Raw genomic sequence first — 25,946 nt, forward strand, 5'->3', positions numbered from 1 at the left:
TGTTTCCCTGTATCCTCCCATCTGCTGGCAGAGTATCCAGCCCACAAACTGACCAGATGGAGAGGTGTGCCCCCAGCCCTGGCAGTATTTCCACCCCCACCCCCACCCCACCCCCAACGAGCACACACCACAGAAGCCAGCTCAGCTGTGAACTATTGGATTTGAGACAGGAATAGAACAAATTGGGGGGCTAGATAATTAGAGGGGACAGAGTGGTTTAAATAGGGGGGAGGGGAGGCTCAGTGATGGGGGAGGGAGGCAGGTATTTACAAGAAGTCTTGGGGAGCCAGAGGCTCATCTTGGAATATTTTATAACAATATAAATAAGATTCTGGTTTGCTTTTCCTTTTCGTCTCGTAAAGGAGAGAGAAGTGCAGAGTTCGATTCTGTACAAGGGGGCAGCGGCAGAAGGCCGGCCGGGCGGGTCACTGGGCGTCCACCCGGAAGGACAGCAGCTTCTCGGAATGCATGTTGTTCAGGGTCCGCAGGTCCGGCAGCTTGAGCAGCAGCTTGGTGAAGCGGGAAGTCTCCAAGGGCCGGTTCTTCAGCACCAGAGCCCGAAGAGCCCGCAGCAGCGTCTCCTGGAGCTGCTCCACCGAAGCGGAATTCTCCATGCCCGAGCGGTCTGTGGGGAAGACGACAGCAGTGAGGCAGGCTCCCTGAGCTCCTCTGACGAGGACCCGGAGGAGGTCCACCAGGAGGACGTGGCGGGCAATGCAGTCTCTCCCTGAAGCCCCTCAGAGGGCCCAGGGGAAGGAGGAGGAGGGGAGTACACCTCCTCCTCCCAGGCCTCTGCCCCAGCATGGCAGCATGGGCTCAGCAGGGCTGGGCACCTCCCATCCCACAAGGCCACTCTCTTTCCCTAAACAAGCCAAACATATCCAGGCTCCCTTGCTTTCTGCTCTGTAGTTCCCTCTGCCTGGCCCTGCCCTGCCCACCCCCCACCCCCCACCCCTGCCTGGCAATACCTTACTTGTCCTTTGAGGCCCCACTCAAGTGTCACCTCCTTCCCCAGCTCCCCAGGCAGAAATAGTTGTCTGTGCTTCCAAAGCCCTTGGTTCATGCTTCTACTGTGACACTTATTTCACTGTTTTATAATTAGTCGGGCATGAGTCTGTCTCCCAAGCTAGACTGTGTCTGAATCATGTCTGTATCCCCAGTGCCCAGCACAGGGCCTGGCGTAGAGTAGGTACTCCATAAAAGGTGTGTTCAACTGAACTGCGTCCGCCTCCTCCCCCGGCTCAGGCTCGGGCGAAAGCTTGACCTACCTGCAGAAACAAGCACCACCGCGGTGAAGAGGCCCAGCTCCTCCTCGGTCAGCGCCAGGGAGCTGAGCTTCTCGCTGAAGTCGAACATGGCGTTGAGCAGGTCTCCCATGCCCATGGCGCTGAGCTCCTGCAGGCTGTAGGTGGTGCGGCTCAGGAACATCACTGTCTGGTCCTTCACGTTGAACAGCGACGCAAAGCGCACCATCAGCACCTACACAGGGACAGTCATCCTGGGTGAGGTGGCAGGAGCACTTGCCGCATCACCCCGCAAGTTTTCTGAAGGGTTTACTACATTTCTCAGTAAACAGTGGGGATAGTTTCTGAGTGGAGGAATGGGAGGTGGGGGGCCAGGTTTGGAAGGATGGGAAATATCCCACTGGCTTTGGAATCCCACAGGCCTGAATCTGAGTCACAACGTAGTCACTCTCTGTGACCTGGGGCAAGTCACTTCACTAACTTTAAGTTGCTCAGGCCTAGAATGGGAGTAGTTATGTGCCCTGAAGTGTTATTTTAAGGCAATGGGATGTGATTAGGCCCCAGCTGAGAAGACAGAAGTCCTGGCCATCCTAAGGCAGGAGTGGGAGGCACTCTGCCCCTCCTCATCAGTCAGAGTCTGTAAGGACCGATACTGGGATTCTAAGCCTTTCAGAGCCACTGCCTGCTCCAGACACCAAGACTTTCTGTTGGGTGCTTCCCAAGGTTAAGAGCAGGGAGCACAAAAGGTCACTTACCTCAAAGGTGCCAGCCTTCAGCAGAGTGACCTGATCATGCTGAGAAAGATCACGGAAGCCAGGGATGTGCTTAGCAAACTCTACCACCTCCCGCACAGCGGGTGTGAAACTCATGGAGAAATCCTCCCAGATCTCTTGCACGGTTCGCCCACTGCGTCCGTGCGGATACATGTTCATCGGACATGCCTGGAGGAGGAAGGGATTTGGGGAGGGGAGTATCAGCCAGGCTAGTTCAGATGAGCTCCCCCTGCAGCTCTGGGCCCTAGTCTGCCTGAGTGAGAGGCTGTGGCTGTGGAGGATAGGTCTTTCAGGTAAAGTAGCAATCGGGAGCCAGGTGGAGATCAGGGTTTCCCAGGCAGAGCCCTTGCCACAGGGCTGAGCCTCCTCCCCTGGGAAGAGGATATCCTTGCATCAGCCTCCAGGCACACCCAGCTGCCCCATGCTAAATCCAGTCTTCCAGGCCCCCTGCCCACCTCATCCCCGGTGCCCTCACCAGCAGAACATTCTTGGAGTTGCCCTGCCTCGGACTGTTGGCAGGTGCTTCACCTTCTGGGGCTGGGTACACGTGGGTGGGGCATAGACGGTGCCCATTGCTGTTGGGCTGGTTGCAGCTGTGGTGGGCAGGGCCAGGGGGCCAGGAGGGAGGGTAGGAGGAGGGAGCCTGGCGTAAACCGTTCAGGGCCTCATTGTGACGCTGGGCGGCCATGATATTGTCATTGGGAACAGGTTGGCAGCCTTGATTTTCCCGGTGATGTGGGGTGGTAGCTGGGGGTCTGCCCAATGCATGGTTAGCATTGAAGTTTCCAGGTGAGGTGCCCAGCTTGTCATGGGCGTAGGTGAAGATCTCTCGGTGGGCCCGGGCCACCTGGGATATCACATCTTCCACTGTGGGCTCAGGACTTGGAGATCGGGGAGGTGTCAGCTGTTGTGGAAACTGGGAGAAGCCCACGAGGGGGGAGGGGGCCGGAGCTGGGGGTGGTGAGGAGCCCATGGAGCCTGGGGTCGGGTGTTGGGTGGGCGAGGTCTCCAGTGGGCACTGGCTGCTCAACTGGTTGTTGGCCAGATTCATGGCACTCTGCATCTCAGCAAGCATCCGCTGCTTCTCTCGTTTGGGGATGCGCCCAAAACGCACAGCTGTGACAGGATGAGAGCAGAGTCAGGAAGTTCTCACACACACTCACATGCTCTCTTCCTTCCTTCCTCCTGAGAGGGCAAGACCCTGAAGGCCTGGGGTTCCGTAGCAAAACTAAAACCAGCAAGGCCGCACCCATGGAGGGGGTTTTCCAAGTAGGGATTGTGGTAGGAGATGACACAGGGACTAATGGGAAAGAACCGTGTTCACCCAAGAGGATGAAGAATGGGCATCCCCTATGCAAATGAGACTCACTGTTCCATGTGTCTCGGTTTGGGACTTTTTTAAGGGATGGATAAATTCAGAAACTTGGGGTGGAAGGAAGGGGGAGGGTGTGGGATGCTCAAGGGGTAACAATGCTGCCTCACCGTCACGGGACATGCCCACGGAGAGACACTTCTTAAAGCGACACTGCTGGCAGCGGTTGCGATTGATGCGGACGATGGAGCAGTTCTCATTTTTCAGACACCTCTTATACTGGATGTTCTGCTGGATGCTCCGACGGAAAAAGCCCTGGAGGGCAGGGGCAGCTAGTGAGCATCTCCGTCTAGGCCAGACTTATGCGTCCTGGGGGGGGTGGGGTCACCTGCCCCTTCCCTTACCCCCAGCCCGTCTCACCTTACAGCCCTCACAGGCATGCACGCCGTAGTGGAAGCCCGAGGCAACATCCCCACACACCTTACACAGTAGCACCATGCCATTCAGCTCTGTGGGAAGAGAGGGGCAGTGGGTGGGCGAGGGAGCAGGAGGGGCTGTCTGAGTGGCCAGAGATGGAGGTTTTCCAGGCTGGCGGTTCTGGGGGAAAACTGAGGAGGAGCTTCCAGATCTAGGGGGCACTCAAATGACTAAGCTGGTGGGGCTCTAGGAGAAATCACCAAGGCCAGGGCAGGCCCTGGGAATAACTGTTTCACATTGCCACCGACTCCCAACATAGGCGTGGCCATATTCCTTTCCCCCAGATCAACTAGAAATGTACTCACTGGTGATGTTGCTGGTGCTCTTGCTGGGGGACACTCGGCTGCTATCTTCCAGGGCCACTTGTAGACCCCCTGGAGGACTCCCATTATAGAAGGAGGAGGAAGAGGATGATGAGGAAGATGAAGAAGGAGAGCCATCGTCACTCAAGCTGGGTGGAATGCTCCCAAAGGAGCGAGCTGGGTCCTGGGTGAGGGAGCCTGTGGGTGATGGTGGGAAGTAGGTGGGGCAGCCTTGGGTCAGGGACTGGAAGCTGCCATTCGAGCTGTCACTGTAGAGGGACTCAGGGCTGGTTCGGCTTGGGGAAGAGCCACTGGAGCCAATGTAGGTGATGACACCACCTGGCAGGAGAACACAAGGGAAGGAGATGTCAGGTGCCATATAGCTATCATCTTAGGGCACCACCCTGCTCATCCCCTACCTGCCTCCCCCAAACACTGCTGGCAACTCAGAAGTTAACCATGTGGAACCCCAGAAGAGCCACAATAAGCAACCCCCAACACATACTAGATATTGCAGAGCCAACCAACAACCACGACCCTTTGCAGGGTACATTCAGCTTCTATCTTAGGTATGTGGTACCTCCCTAGACGCATGACCCCTGTGGGCATCTCACATATGTGCCCCCCCCACCCCAGCCCTGGATGCCTTCCTTGGGAATAGTGACTGCAGCTAATGACTTAGTTGTCAGTGGCAGACCGAAGGATGGGATGAGCAGCTGAGACTCATTCGTGAGGCCCAGCCTTCCAAAATAAACAGCTGCCGATTTTAACACCAAGACCATTCCAGGGATGAGGCCATGGAGCGGCAGCAAGCCAGCAATGAGGAAAATCGGGGAGAATAAAACAGTCACATTCCCCCCAAACTGAAAGACGTATTCTCCAAAGGTACTTAAGTTACCAAACCTGCCCAGCTTTGTTCCTCTGGCCTTCAATATGAGAGTCTGAGTGGAATCCCTCTGAGGCCGGGAAAGACTTGGCAGTGCACACTGCAGGAGGTGGATGTGAAGGACAAACTGTCCAGCCTAGGGCTTTGGAACTCCCTCTTCCACATCTCTCAGCCTAGCGACAATGACCTTGGCTCTCTGCACTCCAGGACTTCGGCCCTCTGATTATATTGGGCCAAGCAGGTGGCCGTGTTCCCGTGGTATCAGCAGTAGAAAAAGGTGACCTGCCTGCCACACCTTTGCCAAGCACCTAGTTTGGCCTGCCATGGGCAGGGTGAGTGAAGGGAGGATCCCAGGACACGTGTGCGCCAACACAGGCCGTGCTACTGTGTCTCCAGAAGCACATGTCTTGCTCACCCACTGACACACACTAAGCCGGGCAGGGCAACCTTAAAATAGCTCAAGGTTGGTCAGGGTGAACCCAGCTCCCTGTAAAACAGTTGCACAACAGATCAGCTCCTACGGTTTCAAGGTTGGCGGTGGGGGATGGGATACTTATTTGATGGTAACTGAAGCTGACCTAGTTTACCCATCTCAAAAAGAGGAGTAAGACTCATCAAAGAGACTTCTAACCTGGAAGTGAGGGGCACACTCTAAAGAGTCTAGTTCTAGATCCATTACCACCAACCTGCTCTGTGACCTAGAGAGCATCAAGTCTTCTGGTGGGTCTCAGTTTTCCTTTCCATAAAAGGAACAAAAAGATGAGAGGGACTTAACATCCTTTCGGTTATGATTCTGGAAGGTAGTCGCTTTGGGGAAGTACTTAGGAAGCAAACTGCTGCTTGTTTGGTGGGGAAGGGAGTAAGACCATGTTTGCAGGACTGAGTAAAAAGATGCTTGGGGAACAGAAAGAATTTGTAACGTGGAGAAGTTGAGTCCAAAGGTGGTACAGTGAATAGGTGCAAACAGAACAAAGAGGAAAGGAGAAAGGTAGCTAAATGTGATGCCCCTTTGAGAAGTGTAAACATGAGGCCAAGGGAGGTCAGGGATGACTCCATCTTACTCTGCTTTGGTGATGGGGAAGAGGGGGGACCCGGGCAGGCGAACAGGAAAAGGAGGCAGGCGGGGGCGGTGAGTCAGCCCAGCTTCACCCAGATCTCAGCAGGGTGGGGCGGGAGCCGGGCCCTCAGCCGGCCTCACGTCCGTGCTCCACGTGTGCGTCTTGCACGTGGCTCCCCAACGAGGAACCCCGGAACTCAAGGGCCCGCCCTCTCCGCTTCCCGTCAATCCAGAGCAGCAGCCCCCGCCTCCATCCCGCCCCTCCTCCTGGTCCTGGGCTGGGCAGCAAACACCAGATAGGTAGGAACTATTGAGGGGAGGAGAAAAGGGAACACGCGTTGCCGGGGCGACCGTGGGGGCGGAGCTCATTATGTAACAGGGCCGCGAGGCAACGACCAATGAGGTGGCGACCACGGCTTCTGCTGAATGAAAACAAACGCAGCACGTGGGCCCGGTTCCGCAGCCATGTGAGCCCTCCCGGCCACCCGGGCACTGTGGGTGTCCTCCCTGGGGCCCAGCGCCACTCTCCCAGCTCCTCAAGTGCTGCTCCCTACTGTCACTGAGGATTCCCCAGTGAGATCTGACCCATTCCCCTAGCCCCTCCTGCCTTGGAGTCCTGATCACCTCACTGCTTCTCAGGTTCCTTCTACTCTGCGGAAACTAGGGAAGAGGAAGAGAGGAAGGAGGGGGCCTTCTTTCCGAGAAGGCCAGGCATGCCACAGCTGCAGGGCGGACAGACGGGGGCGTTTGGGGGCACTGCTCCAAAGCTCCGAGTCCCTCTAAACTGTTCATCTCACCACACGTACCCGCTCTCCATTTCCTCCTGCCCGGGATCCCAGTCCTTCAGGCTAAAGTGAGCTTTAGAACTCTGAGGGCTGGTGGTAGGGCGCCTCTGGGCGCATTTCCAGGCCAAAAAACAAAAACAAAACCTCTTGAAATCCTAGCCTATGGTCCCCATTACGCTAGCAAATCCCAGGGCAGAGGGAGTCCCCCGTCCCTGACAAAGTTCCTCTTGTTTTAAGACATAGATGGAAGTGAGGAGACAGTGAGAGAGAAAGGATAATGATAGTAATCTCAGTACCTGTGTTGTTGTTGGAGTCCAGGGTCGTCATGTCTTCACCGGCTGAGAGCGGTCATTCAAACTGGACCTTGACACAAAGTGGAGGTTGCAATTGCCGCTGTCTCCCCCGGGGCACTGGCTGAGGGAGGGGAATGGAGGCACCCTGTAGCAAGCTCTCGGGGTGCCGGGCTGCAGCCCTGCAGAAGGGGAGGACGCTGAGGCAACGGAGGTCTGCTTTGCATGGAAAGAGCAGAGAGAGTGTGGAGGAGGGGGGACCAGAGGTAATTAGCCTGCAGTAGTTCAGGCTAGAAGACAGCAAGGAGGGTCTGGTCTCCGCAGTGCACCGGTGCCACTGCCGGATGGCTCCGCAGCGCTGCAGGGTAGCGAATCTGGAACTCCCGGTGCAAAAGTCCCAGAGGTAGAGAGGTTGCAGTCAGGAAGTAAGTAGGTGAATGGGGGAAACGGGGCACCCAGGCGCAAAGATGCGAGACGTGTGCCCTGCTACGTTCCCTCGGCAGCAATATTTCACTCTGCCAATCTCAGCCGCCTTTTGCCCCAGCCTTTTTCCCTGGGACAGAGGGCTCTGCGCAGGCGCCAGCAACCCAGGGTTCCCGGGCCGCACGCGGCAATGGAGCAGGTACCATGTGATCCCAGGGAGCGCCTCGTGCCCCAGTGACACACTTTTCCAGCAGCAGGCACGTTGAGCCCCTTGCGCCTGCGTAACGCCAAGGCTGCCGGGATTTGTAGTCCACTGGTGAAGTGGGTGGACTGTATATTTCCTTCTTTCTGCCTTGCAAAAACTGTTGCTGGGACAGGGGAGGAGCTGAGAGCCGGGTGGGTGGGGTGCGCTGAATAGTCAGGGTGGCGTGTTTGGAAAGCCTGTATGGCAGAGGCATGTGAATTCCTGGGGAGGGACTGGCAACCTTCGCTGCTCCCTGGGAGATCAAAGCTTGCAGGCCTTTTCTGCAAACCTTGCAAACGTGAGGACTTCACGTGATTGCAGAACTGACCTCGCCTTGAGGTTACTGGTAACACGGGGAGAGAAGTAGGAGAAAGAGATATCCCCCTAGTCACTACTTCTGCTGAAGGGCCAAGTCCTAAGACCAAAAGGAAATATCACCCCTTACCCCTCCTACTCCCCTTAGGAAGAGCACCCCTAGGGAAAGGAGTTGCTATGGGGGTGAGGATACCACTAGGGACTCCCTGTTTACTTGTATGACACCGTCCCACCCATTCCAGGTGACTTTGGGATGAGTCATTTCCTTTTGTTTGGGAAATAAAAAGGACAAGGGAGGGGAACTTTATGGTGAAAGTGCTTTGAGGTCCTAAAGGGATGAGGCCAGAAGTAAGGCAAGGGCTGGCAAGTGACACCCCCACTCCCACCACTCGCAGTATTTGAGGGTTGCTTGTAGATTCCACAGAAGGGAACACCTGGGGTTAATTAAGAGCATCTTACCCTTCCTCCCTTACTGCTGAGGAAAGTGAGGCTCAGAAATGACTGGCCCCAGGTCAGATACCCATTGCTGGTTTCATTTGCCCTAAACCTCAGGAGATGGGCAGAAGCACAAGTGAAACACTGAAGAGGGTTAGGAACAGCCAGCATCTCCCTTCAAAGCAGCAGTTGCTCCATTGGTAACTCCATTGGTAAAAAACGGGTCTCAAGTAGAAGCCTATCCTTTTTGGGGACTTGGGTTATAGGGAGGGATAAGAGCCTCTTCAAGAAGCCAAGTGAACCTGGGCCGCCTGCTGCTTCCTGCTAATTCCTCCCAGGTCCCAGTGATTCTAGGGAGGTTTGGTTTTGTTTTCCCTTTTCCGCTTGTTCACAGGAAGCTCCTGGAGCCACACTGATGTATGCCTGGAAACATGACAGCCGCCAAAAAGGTAGAGAGAAAAGGAGTGTGGGCACCAAGGAAGAAAATAGCTGGGTAGTAAGGAAATGAGTAAGCCGAGAGTACTCTGAAGTTGACTGAAGGGGTGGTGGCTGGGCAGTGGGCCTGACCGCTGGTCCCAGTAGACTTTGACTCGCGGTAGAAGATGGGTTCCCTAGAATGGGCTCCTTAAAATGGTTGGGGCTTTAGCTTTGTTCCCCAGCCCCCAAGAAAAATGGGAGAGAGAAGGCAGTTGTCCTGCCCTGGCCCTTTGGCCCGGAGCTGGGAAGCTGCAGCAGAGCGTGGGAGGGACTGGGAGGGGCTAGGACAAACAAGGAAAGAGGCTTTTCAGGAAAACTTGGTTCAGAGCTCAGCCTCCACCTCCTCTCCCTCCTTCCCCTGGACTCTGGAGGGAAAGCCAGGAGGTGAGCTGCCATGTCTGGCGCTGCATGCTCTCTGTGCCCTTTCTGACGCTCCATGAGAGCCAGGGCGAGAGCCCAAGGCCCAACTCAAAGTCAGGGCCCTTGGCATGACCTCTAGCTCTCCACCAGCCCCAGCACCATCACTGGCACCCTCCCTTTCCTTGCCTGGAACCTCCCCAAGGCCCACAGCTCTGTTTGCTGCTCTGGTGATCCCACCCACCCTCTTTTCTACTTGCTGGTGTTTATCCCTATAGGGGGAAGTCCAGGGGTCAAGGCTCCCTCCCTGAGTTTGCAACAAGTGAGAGGAAGGAGGAAGCAGAGGCAGCTAGAGCTGAAACTCAGTCAAGTCAGCCTAACACTTGGCAAGAAGCTGGCTTGTTTTGCAGTCTGTGTGAGGTATGAAGGTGGAGGCTGGGAGGGAGAAGGCGAAAGAAAGGGATTGCCTCTGTTCCCCCTTCCTCTGCACTTCTCAGAGGGCCTTCCTCTCCTCCCTGACAAAGAAGTACCTTTGGGATCATCCTTCTACAACTGGAGAGAAGGACACAGAATAATGAGAGGCAGGACTCTCTCTTGGCTCCAGAAGCTTCTAGTCTATTCACCCTGTTCCTCTCTGCCAACAGCTGCTGGGTGAAAGACAGAGACTATGGGACCCAGAGCTACCAAAGGGAGAGAGAAAGGCTGGGTTGTCTGGTTTGGGGGACCTGGAGTAGAATCTAGCTTTGGCCTCTCTTTGACCTCAACCTTGACCTTTAGACAACAGGTGCATCTCAACACAGCCTCCCATCCCTCCTGCCAGATGGACATTCCAGTTCACTTACACACACACACACCATTCCTCCCATAACCAAATTAAGCCCAAGAAGGAACTGAACCCTTAATAAACAGTACTCAGAAGGGAACTGTGTGGAATGGATACATGTCCAAGACCTGGCACAGCAAGGCACAGCCCTGGCTCCAGGCTACACACACTTCTACTCAGATTCCTCAGAGTCTGGGTTTCTGGGGACTGACCTCACCATTTAGGGGCAGGGTTGGATCCCATGCCTGTGTGTGTGTTTCCGAATATGTCTTTAATCCTCCCGAATTTCTTTAGACTGGGAAGGACAGCAGAGCGAGAGAAGGGAAAGGCAAGGGATTGAGAGCTCTTAAGCTCTGGCTAGAGTGTGTGTGTGTATGTGTGTGTGTGTGTGTGTGATCATATGATAGTGAGTGAGAGATCGTCCGTGTGGGTACATAAGTGTGAATGGTGTGTGTATGGATGTGTGTGTTTGATCCAAGATCCACTCTTCTTGGCAGTAGGTTGTTCTAGGTAACAGGGTGACACCCTGTGCAAATCCTGGGCGGCCTAAATTTGGGGCCAATGCTGACTGACTGAGGGTGGGTCCCTGCCAGAAACCAGGTCAAGATTCAGTAGGTGCCTTCCCTTCCCCCTCCTTTCTCACCAAGCAAACCATTGCTCAGGGGTAAAACCTGCCTGCCCAGGTGATGCAAACCTGGGACAGAACCCCTAGGGATGCCCCAGAATCAGGGAACCAGACATGTGCCTGGGAGAGACTCAACCTCTACCTCTCTCAACCCTTTTCTTGTTCTCTCAAAGGCCAGCTAGCTTTCCAGAGCCTGATGACTTGGGAAGGGTCTGAGCTAATTTGTCTGAGCTAATTTGTTTTTTTGGGAGAGATGGAGACAGGGAGGGTGAGGCATGATTCAGGACTGAGTTCCATGGATGTGTTTTTGTCTCAGTTTCTGTCTTTACCTCACTACTCCTTTTTCCAAGGAAAGGAGATAAGAAATATGTATTATGTACCAACTGTATGTCAGGCACTGTGCTAAGTGCATTACACACATTACCTCAGTTAATACCCACAATAAAACCATGCTACAGGTCTCATTTTTTAAAATTGATTTTAGAAAGAGAGGGGAAGTGAGAAACATAGACCCATTGTTCCCCTTAGTAAGGCATTCATTGGTTGACCCTTGTAAGTGCCCTGACCCAGGACTGAACCTGCAACTTTGGCATATCGGAACAGTGCTCTAACCAACTGAGCTACCTGGCCGGGGCTGTAAGTCTCATTCTTATTTTCAAGATGAGGAATCTGGGACTTTGAGATGTTGATGAACTTGCCCAGGATGCTCCAGAGACTAGGCCATTTGTCTGGAAGGGTATTTGCATAGCACTTTACTTAAAATTAAGAAGTTACATCAGGCCCTGACCGGGTAGCTCAATTGATTGGAGAAACATCTTGACATGCCAGGGTTGCACGTTCAATTCCTGGTCAGGGCATGGGCAGAAAGCAACCAGCGAATGCGTGGATAGATGGAACAATGAACTGACATTTCTCTCTCTCTCCCTTCTTCTCTCTCTGACATCAATAAATTAAAAAAAAAATTTTTTTTAAGGATATGTTGCCTGGCTGGTGTGGCTCAGTGGGTTGGGTGTCAACCCACAAACAGAGGGGTCGCTGATTGATTCCTGGTCAGGGCACATGCCTGGGTTGTAGGCCAGGTCCCTGGTTGCGGGTGTGTGAGAGGCAACCTATTGATGTTTGTGTCACACATTGATGTTTCTCTCCCTCTCCTTCTCCTTCCCTTCCCCTCTCTAAATAAATAAATAAATAAATAAGTCACATCAACGGATTACAGAGTTGATGGAGATTATTGGAGGGGCTAACACTTTCCCAGCTATCTCTTGGCACTACCACTATCAATGGCACAAAGAAAACGGCAAATGTTGCCCTGGCTGACAGGGCTCAGTTGGTTGGAGCGTCATCCCCTAACTGAAGGGTTGTGGGTTCAGTTCCCAGTCGGGGCACATGCCTGGGTTGCAGGTTTGATCCCTGGTCCGGGCATGCACGTTCCCTGGTCCAGGTGAGCAGGGAAGGCAACCAATTGATGTTTCTTTTTTACATCGATGTTTCTCTCTCTTCTTCTCTCTCTGAAAGGCAATGAAAAAGTGTCCTTGCGTGAGGATAAAGAAGAAAATAAAATGGCAAATGTTGGGAATTCAACCTCAGGCCTGAGGATAAAACTCTTTCCACCAACAAGACTGTCCTTCCTGGAAAGATTGATTACTTCCAGTGGAATGTCTGTGCAATAGGCTCATCATGGTGTTTCCTAAGCTATGATGGTGCCTGGAAGTCAGGTGCATTTCTGAGAAGAGAAGCCTGAAGCACTCCCTACACCTGCCCCTACAGTACCTCAGCCTGGCAGAATCTCTCTTTTAATTCCAACCACATTTCCTCTTCCCTAAACTCCTCCCTCTCTCCTTCCTACCTCCCCTTGGTCTGGTTGTGAAGGTGGAAAGAAGGGGGCCAACATAGGATGCAACAAACAGATTTCCACATGGACTGCTACAGAGGTACCTGAAGCAGTCACACCTGAACTCTCTTCTCCCCAGACTTTGGGATCTGCAGCTGGTGATGGGGGGAGAGGGGCAGGTAGGTCCAGGCCCTTTAAAGAGCCATTGTGCCTCCTTTCAGGGGATGTATTAAGAATCCATTGGGCCCTGACTGGTGTGGCTTGGTTGGGCGTCATCCTATAAAACAAAAGGGAAAGGTTGCTGGTTCGATTCCCGGTTTGGAGGACATGCCTGGGTTATGGGTTCAGTCCCACATCAGGGTGCTTATGAAAAGCAGCCAATTGATGTTTCTCACATATGTTTCTCTCCCTTTTCCCCCTCCCTTCCCCTCTCTCTAAAAGTATAAATAAAAGAAAGAAAGGAAGAAGGAGAAAATGAAAGGTTTGGTTCAGTGAGACTGAGGAAGGCAGACAGAAGGGTAAAAAGCCCTAAGGAAACAACATCCTACTTCCCATTCACCTGCCTGAGAGATGCGTACCTCTAAAAACAGCTTTACCAGCCTGGGCCAATGCTTCTTCAGCAGATCCTTTGGAAAACCTGAAGGAAGGTCCCCCTCTCAGAGCCCAGGGTCCCACCCACATCACAGGATCCAGGAGGTAGCAAGGACTGTCCCTGGCAGTGGAAGGATAAGCCCCAGATTGCCCTCTTTCTGGTGTGGGGTTCCTCGTCCTGGGTTGGGGGGCAGTGGCATCCAGCACATACTATGCCAAGGCCATCCTGTCCAACCATCGCCATGCTGCTGCTGCTGCTGCTGCTGGAGCCTGCTGGTGGTATCATCTTCCAGGTCCCTGCACCCACCCTCTAGCTGTCCTTGAGCCTTTGTAGGACTGACATGCAGGAGAATGGGTGTGGGGAGAGTGCATGTATGGTGGGGGGTGCCTGTGTGCCTGCCTCCTTTTCCACTCCTTACCCCAAGTTTTGTCTCAAACCCTCTTCTTGTCTAACATCCCTCCCCAGTCGCTGGGCCCCTGCAGATCTCCACGCAGCTGCCTGGGGAGGTCCGGGGCTCATGACGGTCCTCGTGAGCAGGATGGACCTCGGAGGAGCCACGGCCTGGGCAGGCGTAAGGGGCCTTGTGTAGCTTCTAGGAGGCTTACATAAACACTGGCTGGGATGGAGAGGAAAGGGGGGGGGTGCGATGGGCTGCCCAGGAAAAAAAGCAACCCCAGCCCTGCCAGCTCAGCCTGCGTGGAGAGAAGAAACAAGGCTCATTTTCCCTCCTCTCATCCCTTTCCCCTGGTCTGCAGCTGTTAGTTGGGCTGGAAAGACTGCAGTATCTTGGGGGAGGGGGGCTGGGGAAGGAGAGAGACAAATTTGGGATCTCTCTTCTTCTTCTAAATTGGGGGGAGGGGGCAAAGCAATTTGCCAAAGAGATTTTCAATGCCACAGGAAGGAGGTTTGCTCATTAGAATGCGCGTTTGCACCCTGAAAAAAAAAATCTGTGCTGTTTGCAAAAATGCAGACATGTGTAGAGGCCCAGTGGAGATTTAAAAAAAAAAAAAAAAGCGCTAGCTCTGCAATGCAGGATCTGCGAAGTTTTGGTTCCGTGAGGAAATGTGGGTCGGGCTCATTTCATTTGCTTGTTCCTGCTAACCTACTGTCCGCCTGACTCCAGCACAGTCTCACATCTCAGTAAGAGGCTCTGCTGCTCAGAAACAGGGTCATGGGCAGGGGGCTGGGGCAGAGGGCTGGAAGTGGGGGTCTGGGGTTACAGTGCTGAGAGAAGGATTCTATGGGGCTGGGAGGGCCAGGCGGGTGGGAGGGGACATTTCCATGAGGCGTGGAGGCTGAACTTGTGTTTTGCACCCGTGTTTGTTCTCCAGCTGGACTGGGGTTAGTGTGAACTTCTTCCAGATCTCCACCCCCCTCTCCCCACCCTACTCTCAGCTCCTCCCTATCCCCAGTTGGCAGAAGGACTTTCTCCTTCCTGTCCACTAACTCTACAGACCACTGATACAGAAAGAAACCTTGCTTTGTGTCCCTGACCCCATAAATCCCTGAACTCTTCTTGTTTTAATCCTGGAATGGGTGCTTGCTGTGTCTCTGTGTGGTGTCCTCCTTCCTACAAAGAGTGGACAAGGCAGCCTTATTTGGGGCAGCCAGACTGCAGGAAAACCAAGTCTTGGCTACAGGCTGACATTAGCACATGAGCTCCAAGGGCTGGCTCGGGCCATTCTGTGCTCTTGGCTTGGGGAGGCCCTTTGTTCTTTTGGGACCTAGGGCTCTGGGTTGTATAAATGCCTAGGGGCTGCCTGGGCGGAGACTATGCCTGGGGAAATCATGTTTCTTTCCTTGGTGTCTGCTCCCCTGGTGGCTCAGGAGAGACAAAAGGAGACAGTAGCAGGATAAAGGCCAGGAGAGGAGCAGAAGGGCACCCAGTGCCCTTCACTCCTTCCCCATCTTTCCTCCTGTTTCTCTGGCCAGCGGAGGACAGGGCCGAGTGTGTTTCTGCCGGCTCAAGGCTCACGCGGGCTGCCTGGGTCACATGGGCTGGGCATGTGCAGCCTGCTCCATTTCTACCACAACAACTCGCTCATAAACAGCCCGGCTGCTGCTGGCGGTGGCGGCAGAGACATGTGCAAGCGAGGGGGTGGGGCACGTGGCCCTGCCCGAGCCAAGGGAAGGCGCTCGCTCAGCACTGCCTCCCCCCTCCCCACTCTGGGGCTGCCTCACCACAGGAAATTCCTAGTGCTCCCTCGCTGCTGCAAAACATGTTTTTGGGAAGTGACTTTCAATAAGGATGGAGTTAATGGACTATTTAAAGAGAGATAGAATGGGTAATTAGTCCGAGACCAACTTCTGCTCATCCTTGCCCTTCCTTAGATCCCTGTAGTCGTCAGGGTAGAGGGCTGAGCAGGAGTCACATGTTTCCAAGTCTTACCTGTTACTTCTTCCTGAACTATATAAAATTGGAACCAGCCAGGCATCCAGGAGAGCGTTGGGGTGAGGGGCTGGGGATCCCTAGGACTAAGACGGTGGTCCCAGGATTAGCAGCAGGGTCAGCATCACCTGGGAACCTATTACAAATGTAAATCCTCAGGCCCCATTGAGTGGGAAACTCAGCAGTGGAGCCCAGCAGCTTCAGTCTGAAGGACCTCCAGGTGATCTTGATGGCTGCTGAAGTCCGAGAATCATCTGTGCCCTAGCAATCAATCAGCCCCGTGAGAGGACCCAGCCCAGGATCTAGGGAGTCCACCTTCCCCTTTTGTGCTGTTTCCTCTCAAAGTCTGGCCAGAGAGCATAACCAGATACAGTTAGACTCAGTATAAAAAGCCTACTTTGAATGCCTACTGTGTGCAAGGATTCTGGAAATGAGGGCAAATGAGTAGTGGGAAGATGAACAGCCAGGGCTTGAAAGGGGAAGGGCAGGTACGGGGTGGGGGGTGGAGAATAAGGGGAAGAGAAGACTCTGGTTGTAACTGCTTATCCTTTCTCCATCTTACCTACTTTTCTTCCTGTCCCGAGGCTCCTATTAGAGCAATTGATTGGGGGTTAAATGGTTTTGAGGGTGGAGGTAGAAATTGGTCCCTTGTCTGTTTTTGCTAGCCATGGGGATCCCCAGCTAGCTGAGCCATAGGTCCTTAACTCCCCATACACAACTAAAAGAACGTGAGCAACATGTCCATGCGCGCACGCGCGCACTCCCTGGGATCTCAGAGGCAGGGGTGGGGAGAGCCGAGAATAGGAATCAGTCCCAGTGGGTTGGAAGTACCCCCACGAAATGAATTTAACAGATAACAAGCAGGAAAAGTCTTTCAATGGGGGAGGGTGTGGACAATCCTGGCCTATTCCAGCTTCCTGAGGTCCAGAAACTGTGGCCAGAAGAAGCAGAGGGTCTCTAAGGCAATCACAAAGGCTCCTGAGAATGAAACCTGAGCCTGAGGAGCCAAGTGACTGGAGAACTGGGGGTTGGGGATCAGAAGGGTTCCCTGACACAAGCAAATAGAACAAGGGTGAGCATGGGTAGAGAGGGGACACTGGTGGGTTTGGGAGGGGTTAGAGGAAGCCAGGGATGGAGCCTTGCTCAGCCCCTCCCCTCTGGCCTGCCTGCCGCCATCACATGCAGCTTCCCGGGAGCGCAGCTCCCCTTCCTGCCTCAGATGTGCCCAGTGGGTTCGTGGCCTCTTCATGCTTCATTTTGTGAGGAATATGCTCTCCTCCGATTCTCATAATGCCCTTTCGTTTGCTTCTCTGCAAGGTTTGCTCTCTGCCTGAAAGGCTCTGGGCTCAAGGAGCAGACAGCCCTGCAGGCTGGGCTGCGGTGACCTACATCAGCTCTCCCCAGGCCCTGGGTGTGGGGGCTGAGGTTTCAAGATAGGAGCTTGGGAATCTGGCACAGGTCTATAGATGATGACGTCAGGAAGACAGGCTGCAAAAGTGTTATAGACCAGAAAGAGTTTGTCCCCCCAGCCCCAGCAGAGCCGAACGCTACACATCGAGAATTACAGAGGAGAAATTTTGGCTATTTTGTTGATGAATGGTGCCACCCAGCAGAAAGGGGAGCTAATGCTCAAAAAAAATGGCATGTAGGTTACAGATCATAAAGGGCAAAATCACAAGACACCGTGGGTTAGGGGTGGTCCTGGGGCTGATTGGTCGCAGGCGAGGTAAAGGTAGTAAGTCATTTCTTCAGATCTTAAGGACTGTCCTGATGTCTTTTCCAGTGTCCCTCTGTTCAGTTTCACTGGAAAGCAGCCAGGAGATAGTTCCACCTTAGAGGTCAGGAACTGAGACATAACTTACTTAGGTCAAGATGTTATCTTCAGCCTGCCAGAGGTTCAGACTGTGTGATCCTCGGTCAGGTCTGGGCTACTGTGCCTGGGGGCTGCTGGTCATTCAGGGGAAAGGCTAGGTCTGGGGTGGGAAGGTGGGAAGGGAGGGGGAGGGGAGAGGGGGAGAGAGAGAGAGGATTTCTAGGATTTAAAACTAATGAATCATAAGACCCCCAGTTACAAAAGTGGCCAGGAAGGGATGGCGAGGCAGGGGGCGCCACAGGACTGAGTTTTCACCTGGACATTTGTAGATGATACCAGAAGACTCTCTTCCCTCCAAACACAAAAACATTTCTGAGCACAACCCCTTGGATAGGTGCCAGAGGTCTCTGACAGGCCTGGTCTCCACTCCTTAGATTTGGGAGTGGTTTCTGCTGCTCCTCATTCTTGCTGAATCTACCCCAGTCTGCTGCAGCTGGCTGGAAAGGTTTCCTTGGGCTTGATACGGACCAATGAGTTCAGATTTCAGCTGAATTATTTCAGGAAAATGGAGGCTGAGTAGAGGTGGTCAGATGTGCAGAAATCCATTCCCAGGCTTTACTTATAAAGACACATGTACTTCCTTAAGCCCACAGGTTCTGAGAAGGATCCACAAGGAACTCCAAAACCAAATTACCATTTGTAAACCCCTTACCTCCAGACCCTGGCAGCTGAACCTCTCCTTCTAGCTACAGGCATTCTGGAACAGGGAAGTCAGGTTCTGAAATAGGTGCTTTTTCTCTCTCTGAGTATGAACCACACACAGTGTTCAGGGTGCCCACTGCCTCCAGATCGTGGATGTTTTGCCCTGGCAAGGAAATCCTATTGTAGGGGTAGGAAATTAGGTGGTGGTGACAGAGAATGATAGATGAGCCTTTTGAGAGAGAAAGAGAGAGAGAAAGAGAGAGAGAGAGAGAGAGAATGAATGAGCTCCAGCTGGTGAGCAAAGGGTGGCACTCCCATCCAAAGGGCTTCCCCTCAGCCAAGCCCCACCCCAAAGCCCAGGAAGTCCACAGCTTGGCACCCAGCCAGAATGAGAGCATTTCTCAGGACTCTGACAGGCTGGGGGGATGGTGGTGGTGTTCCCACCGCGAAGATGGGGGAGGGGAAGGAAACGCGCAGGGGAGGAAATGGCCACAGAGAGGAGGGTAAGAGGTAGGGAGCTGATTCTCTGCGCCACGAGTCCCTTTTAGAGAGAGTGGAGGCTGGACGCTTCCCAACGGCCGCAAGAAAGATCTGCCCTTTCAGAGCAGGTGACCCCTAGGTCACCTCTCTGCTCTCAGGGTCATTACTGACGTCCCACACTGTCCTCTAGAGATTGCCTCTCTCCCTCCCTTACTCTGGGGCTGTGGTTGAAGTTGAGCTCGGGAGCCCCCGAGTGGTGAATATCTGGAACTGCAGCTGGGCTGAGGGAGATCCCATCGGGTCTCCCTCGGTGTCTCTCTACCAGCGCCCCTCCCTTTCCTCCCTAAGGCCCAGGACTCTGGAAATAGCACCTGATAATGGGAACGCCGACAGATGGCTGAGTTTCAGGAAAGCAAGTGTCTTCCCTAGTCCTTAACGTTCTAGCTTGATTGTTTTTGAGTTGGTTCCCTAGAAAATAGGACACTATTACCCTATTTGCCCTAGAACTCCTCCCATTCCCTTCCACAAATGTGGAACTTGCCCAGAGGTAGCATGCTTCTTGACTTCAATGAGGTCCTCCTCCTTGACCCCAAGATTTGTTGCTCTTGGGCTACCTACTACTCGTGACTTCTATGATTTTGGAGGGACAAATGGCTCCAGGGATCATTCTGGTTTTAAATCCCTTCCCTACCCTTCCTTCTCTGACCACGGCCTGATACACAACTCTCTCCCAGTCAGCCTCTGACCACATACCTTCCATCACCCCAGTTCCCTTCCCAGTCTCCTAACCTCACATCTCCTGTGGGGAAAAGAAGTGCAGAGGAAAACGGAGAAACCCTAGGTCAGAATTTTCCCCAAGGAAACCAGTTCCCTCTGTTTTGCCTCATTTGACCTATTTTCTAGCTTTTTCTGGTCAGTCCCCTCTTTCTGCGCATCAAGCCTTCCCATTGGACTAATTTTTTGATGTCCTGCCCACTCCTCCTTCCTCTAACATGATCTCCTGGGGTTCTTCCCATCCAGGGCAAATGTTCCCAGTGCTGAAAGGAGACTCTGTTTTGGAAATAATTTATGTCAGCTTCAGGAGTAAGAGCCCATAGACGGATAACTACTTGGTATTGTTGGGGGAAGGGGTAGTAGTGAAGGAGGCAAAAAAAGCAGAACACCCACCCAGAAGAGGCCATGTTCCAGCTATCCAGCCCCTCACTAAAGAACTCTTGGTTTCTTGTCTGGTATTTGAGGATCTCAGAGAGCCCTACCAACATCATGAAGAACTCTAGGGGAAATGAAGGTAGAGTAGAGGTAACCAACTTTGCAACTAGGGGTTAACACTTTATCCAACTATACCCCCAAAGTAGTTTTCTTCTTCTTCTTTTTTTAATTGCTTTTAGAGAGAGGAAGGGTGGGGGTGGAGAGAGACATTGATTTGTTGTCCCCCTTAAAAAAAAGATTTTATTTATTTTTAGAGAGAGGGGAAGGGAAGGAGAAAGAGAGGGAGAGAAACATCAATGTGTGAGAGATATACCCATCTGTTGCCTCTTGCACACCCCTACCTGGGGACCTGGCCTGCAACCCAGGCATATGCCCTCACCAGGAATCAAACCTGAGGCCTTTCAGTTCACAGGCAGGCACTCAATCCGCTGAGCCACACCAGACAGGGCTGCTATCCTCCTTATTGATGCATTTATTGGTTGATTCTTATACATGCTCTGACTGGGGATGGAACTCACAACCTTGGAGCATCTGGACAAGTTCTAACCAACTGAGTTTCCCCTCCAGAGCCAAAGTAGTTTTCTTTGATGATATCCCTTTCCTTGAATTTGTCTAATTTTTTGTGTGATCCTTCATGTTATTAACCAGGGAACTATGTGGATATGAAATCACTTTAAGCAGAAACAGCCACATTCTCCCTATTGTACTCCAGGCCTCAATCAAATTTCATCTCCTCCCCAGGCTGCTGCCCCACACTCACCCTGAAGGGGGCACTTTTGTTCAGTCGTTAGTTGGTGCCAGCGAAAAAGCCGCCCCAGGAAGGAAACATAACAATTGGTCACGTGTTGGGGGTGGGGGATTCTCGCAGAGGTTGCTGGGACAGGGAAGGGAGGTCCACGTGGAGTGGGTGGAGCTCACTGAAAGTTTTGGCGGGGCTGGTGGAGGAAGAAAAATACCCAAATTTGAGTTGTGATTTAAAAAAATAAAAAAGCAACAGGGAGGGTATGCCCTGCCCTCGGAGAGGCCTAGCAGAGGGGAGTAGGGGAGCGGCACGTAAGCTTGCTGCTTGTGGATGCCTGGGATGCAGGGCACAGTGTCTGTGAAAAAGAGTTCTGGAGAAGGGGCGAAGCTTCGGAGCCGGAAACCTCCGTGGCTCTTTGCTGCTTCCCCATCCCCCATCCTCCCGAAGAAGGGAAAAGCGGCCTCTCCACCCATGGCCTTATTTCGGTGCCATGTAGGGTTGGGCTAATGCCAGCCATGCAACCCAGTCTTTATTTACCTTTCCAAGAGTCTCGGGAAGCCGCCCAGATGAATCCTCTCCCTGGGGAAAAAGCCAAAACAGGCCGCCTCTTTTCACTACCCAGTTCTGCCCTACTGTTAGCAGGGAAACACATCTTCATATAGTCTCTGAGCTGGAAGGAGCCTTAAAAATGTTCTATTTCAATTTTCTTTTTGGGCTGGGGAGACCAAGTCCCAGACAGGTGAAAGGGCTTGCAACATGGTATTTTCACCAAATAGGCATTCCCGTGAAAGAAAGTTAATTTCACTATTCCCAAAGTAGAGGAATGGCGAAAGTGGCTTTATCTCCTCCATCTGCGCCCTTAGCCAGAGGGCAAAAGGGAATGATCATTATGTCGTTAGAGATAAAACAGGCAGAAAACTGTTCCGGGACTTGACTTATGCACCCTGCCAGTTTTCCTAGGCTGCCTCGCAGCAAGCAGCTCCACTTTTCCCCTCTTGCCTTTTACTCTTGACGATCTACAGTGTTCTTGTCTATCTTAGTTCAGGGATTACCACGGTTTAAAATCTAACGGTTTGGAAACGAGAATTCTCTGCCCTTCCTGGAAGAGCTTCTGGTCCCAGGTTTCAGTGTTCTGGTGTAACATCCACCATATCCTGTGAATAGAGATCAGGAAGATTAGACTTCCAATCCCCAAATTCCAGCCTTTTGGCTTTAGGGAGAGAAGCATGTTTACTTCAACTGGAGCAGTGAAATCCTAGACTTTGGGTTTCAGACCTGTAAAGTTTCCAGGAAAAAAAAATGTGAGGGATTGATACAAGATTACCAGCTTTTTATTTTGCCAAGTAAGGGCATTAAAAAACTACTGGCACTAGTTGCTATTTACTGTCGCCATAATTTCACAAAAGAAAGTACATTGTAACACACACAAAGTGGGAAGCATGTACTCTTGGAATAAATAACAGTTCTAGGCCACCCTGCCCTGATTTACATGGGTACTGTATAGTGCCATTCCCCCCAGCTGCGCGCCCCCATTTTGTTGAAGATTGGCCCCCTTTTGCTCTATTGGTCTCTTGGCCAGTGGTAGACAAACTACAGCCTGAGTGCCAGACCCAGCCCAATGCCCGTTTTTGTATGTGCCACAAGCTAAGAATAAGCTCAGAATGTTTAAATAGCTGTGAAATCTAGACTATTTCATGACACATGAAAATTATATGAAAACCAAATTTCTGTGTTCCTAAATACAATTTCATGAAATGGTGGGACTGTGATTGTTGCTTGGTCTCACACCAGAGCCTTTGCTCCTGACCACTGAGTCTCCCGCCTGTCATCCCCTCTATTGGACTGGCCAAAAATTTCGTTTAGTTTTTTCCATACTGTGGCTCTAGTAGTGCTTAGTTGCTTTTAACTTCATTCAAAACAATTCTGTTAGATTGTATTATGACAGCTGTCAAATGAATTTGCGTGCATTTTTAAAAAAACATCAAAATTGGTGAATTTTTGTGCAGCCATTTTAATATTGAAGAAGGAAGAAAATACACAATATTTCGGCGTATTATGCTTTATTATTTCAAGAAAGGTAAAAACCAACTGAAACACACAAAAAGATTTGTGTAGTGTATGGAGGAGGTGTTCTGACTAACTGAACATGTCAAAAGTGGTTTGTGCCCTGGCTGGTGTGGCTCAGTGGATTGAGCGCCAGCCTGCAAACCAAAAGGTCACCAGTTTGACTCCCAGACAGGGCACATGCCTGGGTAGTGGGTTAGGTCCCCGTTTGGGGGTGTGCGAGAGGCAACCAATGGACATCTCTCACACTAATGTTTCTCTCCGTCTCCCTCCCTTCCCCTCTCTCTAAAAATAAATAAAATCTTAAAAAGAAAAAGTGGTTTGCAAAGTTTCTTGGTACTATTGACATTTTGACCAAATAATTCTTTGCTGTGTGGCTGTCTTACACATTGGAAGATGTTTAGCAGCACTCGTGACCTCTACCCACTAGAAGCCAATAGTGGGAGGTAGACGACATGCTCAAAAATATCCAAATCAATAAAGTTATTGGTGAAAATGAAGTATGTTTTTAATTTCATGGGAAGAACTAAATGGACTTTTTGGCCAACCCAATATGACTGTCACTCTCAGCCAAGGTAAAGGTCAAGGATAGATGCTTTCTCCTTAATATAACTAAACGGCTCATTCACTCATTTACTGAATATTAAGTGCCTACTTTGCCAGGTATGGTTCTAAGTGCTGAGGACACAGCAGTGAACGAAACATGAAGCTCAACATTCTAGTGAGACAGGACAATAAACAAGATAAATTACATGTTAGATGTTAATAAGTACTATGAATTAAAGCAGGTGCCCTCTCCCTCTTGGGGAGCATACCCACTCCTGTCCCTTCTCCTTCCCCAACAGGCCTGCACCTCCTCAACTTTTAAGGGGCCTCACGTGGGAACAATGAGCGGTGACAGATTGTCCTGGGCTAATCCCAGAACCTGTCTCCAAGGCTCCCTTTTCTATAACATTTCTAGAGAGACTAAGCAGCCCCACCTAGGCTCTCTCCTGTTGCTCCTTCCATCCTAGGTCCTTCTTTGTTTCACTGTCCCCAGTTTTAATAAATGTCCTCTCAGAATCAAAAGTAAAATAAAGCAGAAAGAGAGGGATTTTGGAAGGGGGTTGTGAGTTTACATAGGGTAGCTGGAGAAGATCTGATGAAAACATATTTAGAATGAGAGAGGAAGGCACCTGGGTATCTTGAGAAGTGATCTAGGTGGAGGGAACAGCAAGTGAAAGGGTCTAAGCAGACGTATGCCAGGTGTTTGAAAAACAGCTAAGAGGTGTGTGTTTGGGGTGGGGGGGTGTGGAGTGGAGAGGAAAGCAGTAGGAGTGGAAGTCATTGAGCAGTACCAGGGGGCCAGGTCCTATGTAGGCCATAATAATGATTTTATTTTCACTCCAAGTAAGATGGGAAACCATGAATTTACAGTGGAGGAAAAACATGATCTCACTCAGGATCACTATGGCTGCTGTGTTGAAAACAGATTTAAGTAGGGGAAGGCAAAGGTTGAAACTGAGAGATTAATTACAAGATTACTGCAATAAAAAAAAATGAGATATGGGTACAGCTTAGACCAAGGTTGTGGAGGAGTTGTAATGGTATGGGTTTCTGGATATATATTTTGAAGACTGATTGGACATAAGGTGAGACGGAGAGGAAGGCTGAAGAAAACGCAGGATTTGGGTGGGGGAAATTCAACAGTGTGATTTTAGGTGTAAGTTTGAAATGCCTATTACATACCCAAGTGGATATGTCTCCTAGGTAGTTGGATAAACAATTTTAAGAAATATTTATTTTTAGAGACAGGGGAAAGGAGGAAGAAAGAGAGGGAAGGAAACATCCATGTGTGGTTGCCTGTTATGCGCCCCCTACCGGGGACCCCTGCCTGCAACCCAGGCGCGTGCCCTAGGTTGGGAATCAAACCAGGGACCCATTCCGTCACCCGCCGGCACTCAACCCACTGAGCCACACCAGCCAGGGCTGGATGTACAATTTTGGAGTTAGGGAGAGGATACACATTTGAGAGTTGTCCGTGTAGAGATGGTGTCGAAAGTCTTGCTAATGGAAGAGATCACCCTATGAGATCACCTCCCGCCACACCCCCCTTCACGGGTATCCCTCACCCCAATACTTCCCTTGCACATCTGAGGCCACAGAATCTGGTGGAAGAGGACTGGCCCTCTCTTGGCTTCTTAATACACTCACACCCATTTGTTTCAGTTTCCAGTGCTTCATGCTTTGGGCCCACAAGGCAAAGACATAGTTTTAATTAGAGGTTTCACATTAGGCCAAGGATGTTAGTCATCTTCGTTTCCATATGGATTGAAAAAATACATATACATATATATATATATATATATGTGTGTGTGTGTGTATATATATATACTTCAGCAGAAAAGAGAAACAACCAATTAAAACTACTTAAAACTTTTTCCAGGAGGAATTCTGTGGGGACCTACTGGCTAAAGTTACCTAGAAATGAGACATACACACAATGAACACAGAGATGGGAAAAAGTGCTCAGTATAGCAGAATATCCTAAAGTATTCCTAGTCCCAGTAAAGGTTAAAAAAAAAAAATCCCTTCTGAGACTTCCTTTGCTTCAACCCTTCATGAACCTCTAAATTCTAGAAGATACTAGAAATGACAAGCAGGCTGGGGAGACGGCCATGGGGAGAGAACTGTTGGTAACTGGCAACATTCGCTCAAGGGAGGTCGTGGCAAAGTCCCTCGGCAGCAGACATCATGGGTTTCCCCCCCTCTGGGCACCAGAGGCTCTTCCGTTTCTGGTCTGGAAGCCTTGTGGAGCTGCCGGGGAGTGGAGGGGGTGGTGGGGTTAGAATTCTACCCCTGGGAAACACCCACAGGCTCCAAGAGGAGACTAAATCCTGACGCTGGTTCCGGAGGTTTGCAGGGCTGCGGGGCCGCTGGTCCGGGGAAGGGGCCGCCCAGCGCAGCCTGGGTGCGTGGGGCGATGGGTACAAGTCCACGAAGGGCGCCTGTGACCCCCGTAGCCCCCTTCCTTCCTCTCAACTCCATCCTCTCGCGTCCTCGTTCCTTTGGAGACTCCGCATTCCTCATCCACCGTCGCCATCCTCGCCCTTTCTTCCCTCCCTCGGCGGCCCACCTTCACCCCGCTCCTCCGCGGCCTCCGCGGTCCTCGCCCCCGATCCCCGGCCTCCCCTCGCCAGCCCCGCGCGGCTCCCTCCCCGCCCCCCTGGCGGTGGCGGCGGCGGCGGCGGCCCCTTTCACAATAGCGCGGCCCGCCTCCCTCCCGTCCGCTCCGGGTTCACTCCCGCCCGCTGCCCTCC

General features: G+C 51.9%; 1 protein-coding gene across 1 annotated transcript; it reads right to left on the reverse strand.

Annotated features, from left to right (window-relative positions):
- Nucleotides 1-141: 141 nt before the first annotated feature.
- On the reverse strand, nucleotides 142-7,740 carry NR1D1 (nuclear receptor subfamily 1 group D member 1). Its single transcript, XM_024572885.3, has 8 exons — nucleotides 7,133-7,740; nucleotides 4,112-4,447; nucleotides 3,750-3,838; nucleotides 3,500-3,644; nucleotides 2,493-3,133; nucleotides 2,000-2,185; nucleotides 1,269-1,479; nucleotides 142-625 (listed from the first exon to the last, which is right to left on the reverse strand). Exons 1-8 carry the CDS (start codon nucleotides 7,161-7,163, stop codon nucleotides 426-428), a joined length of 1,839 nt encoding a protein of 612 aa, XP_024428653.1. The 5' UTR covers nucleotides 7,164-7,740; the 3' UTR covers nucleotides 142-425.
- Nucleotides 7,741-25,946: the final 18,206 nt, after the last annotated feature.

This window comes from Desmodus rotundus, chromosome 9, assembly GCF_022682495.2.
Source record: "Desmodus rotundus isolate HL8 chromosome 9, HLdesRot8A.1, whole genome shotgun sequence".
Lineage (NCBI taxonomy): Eukaryota > Metazoa > Chordata > Mammalia > Chiroptera > Phyllostomidae > Desmodus > Desmodus rotundus.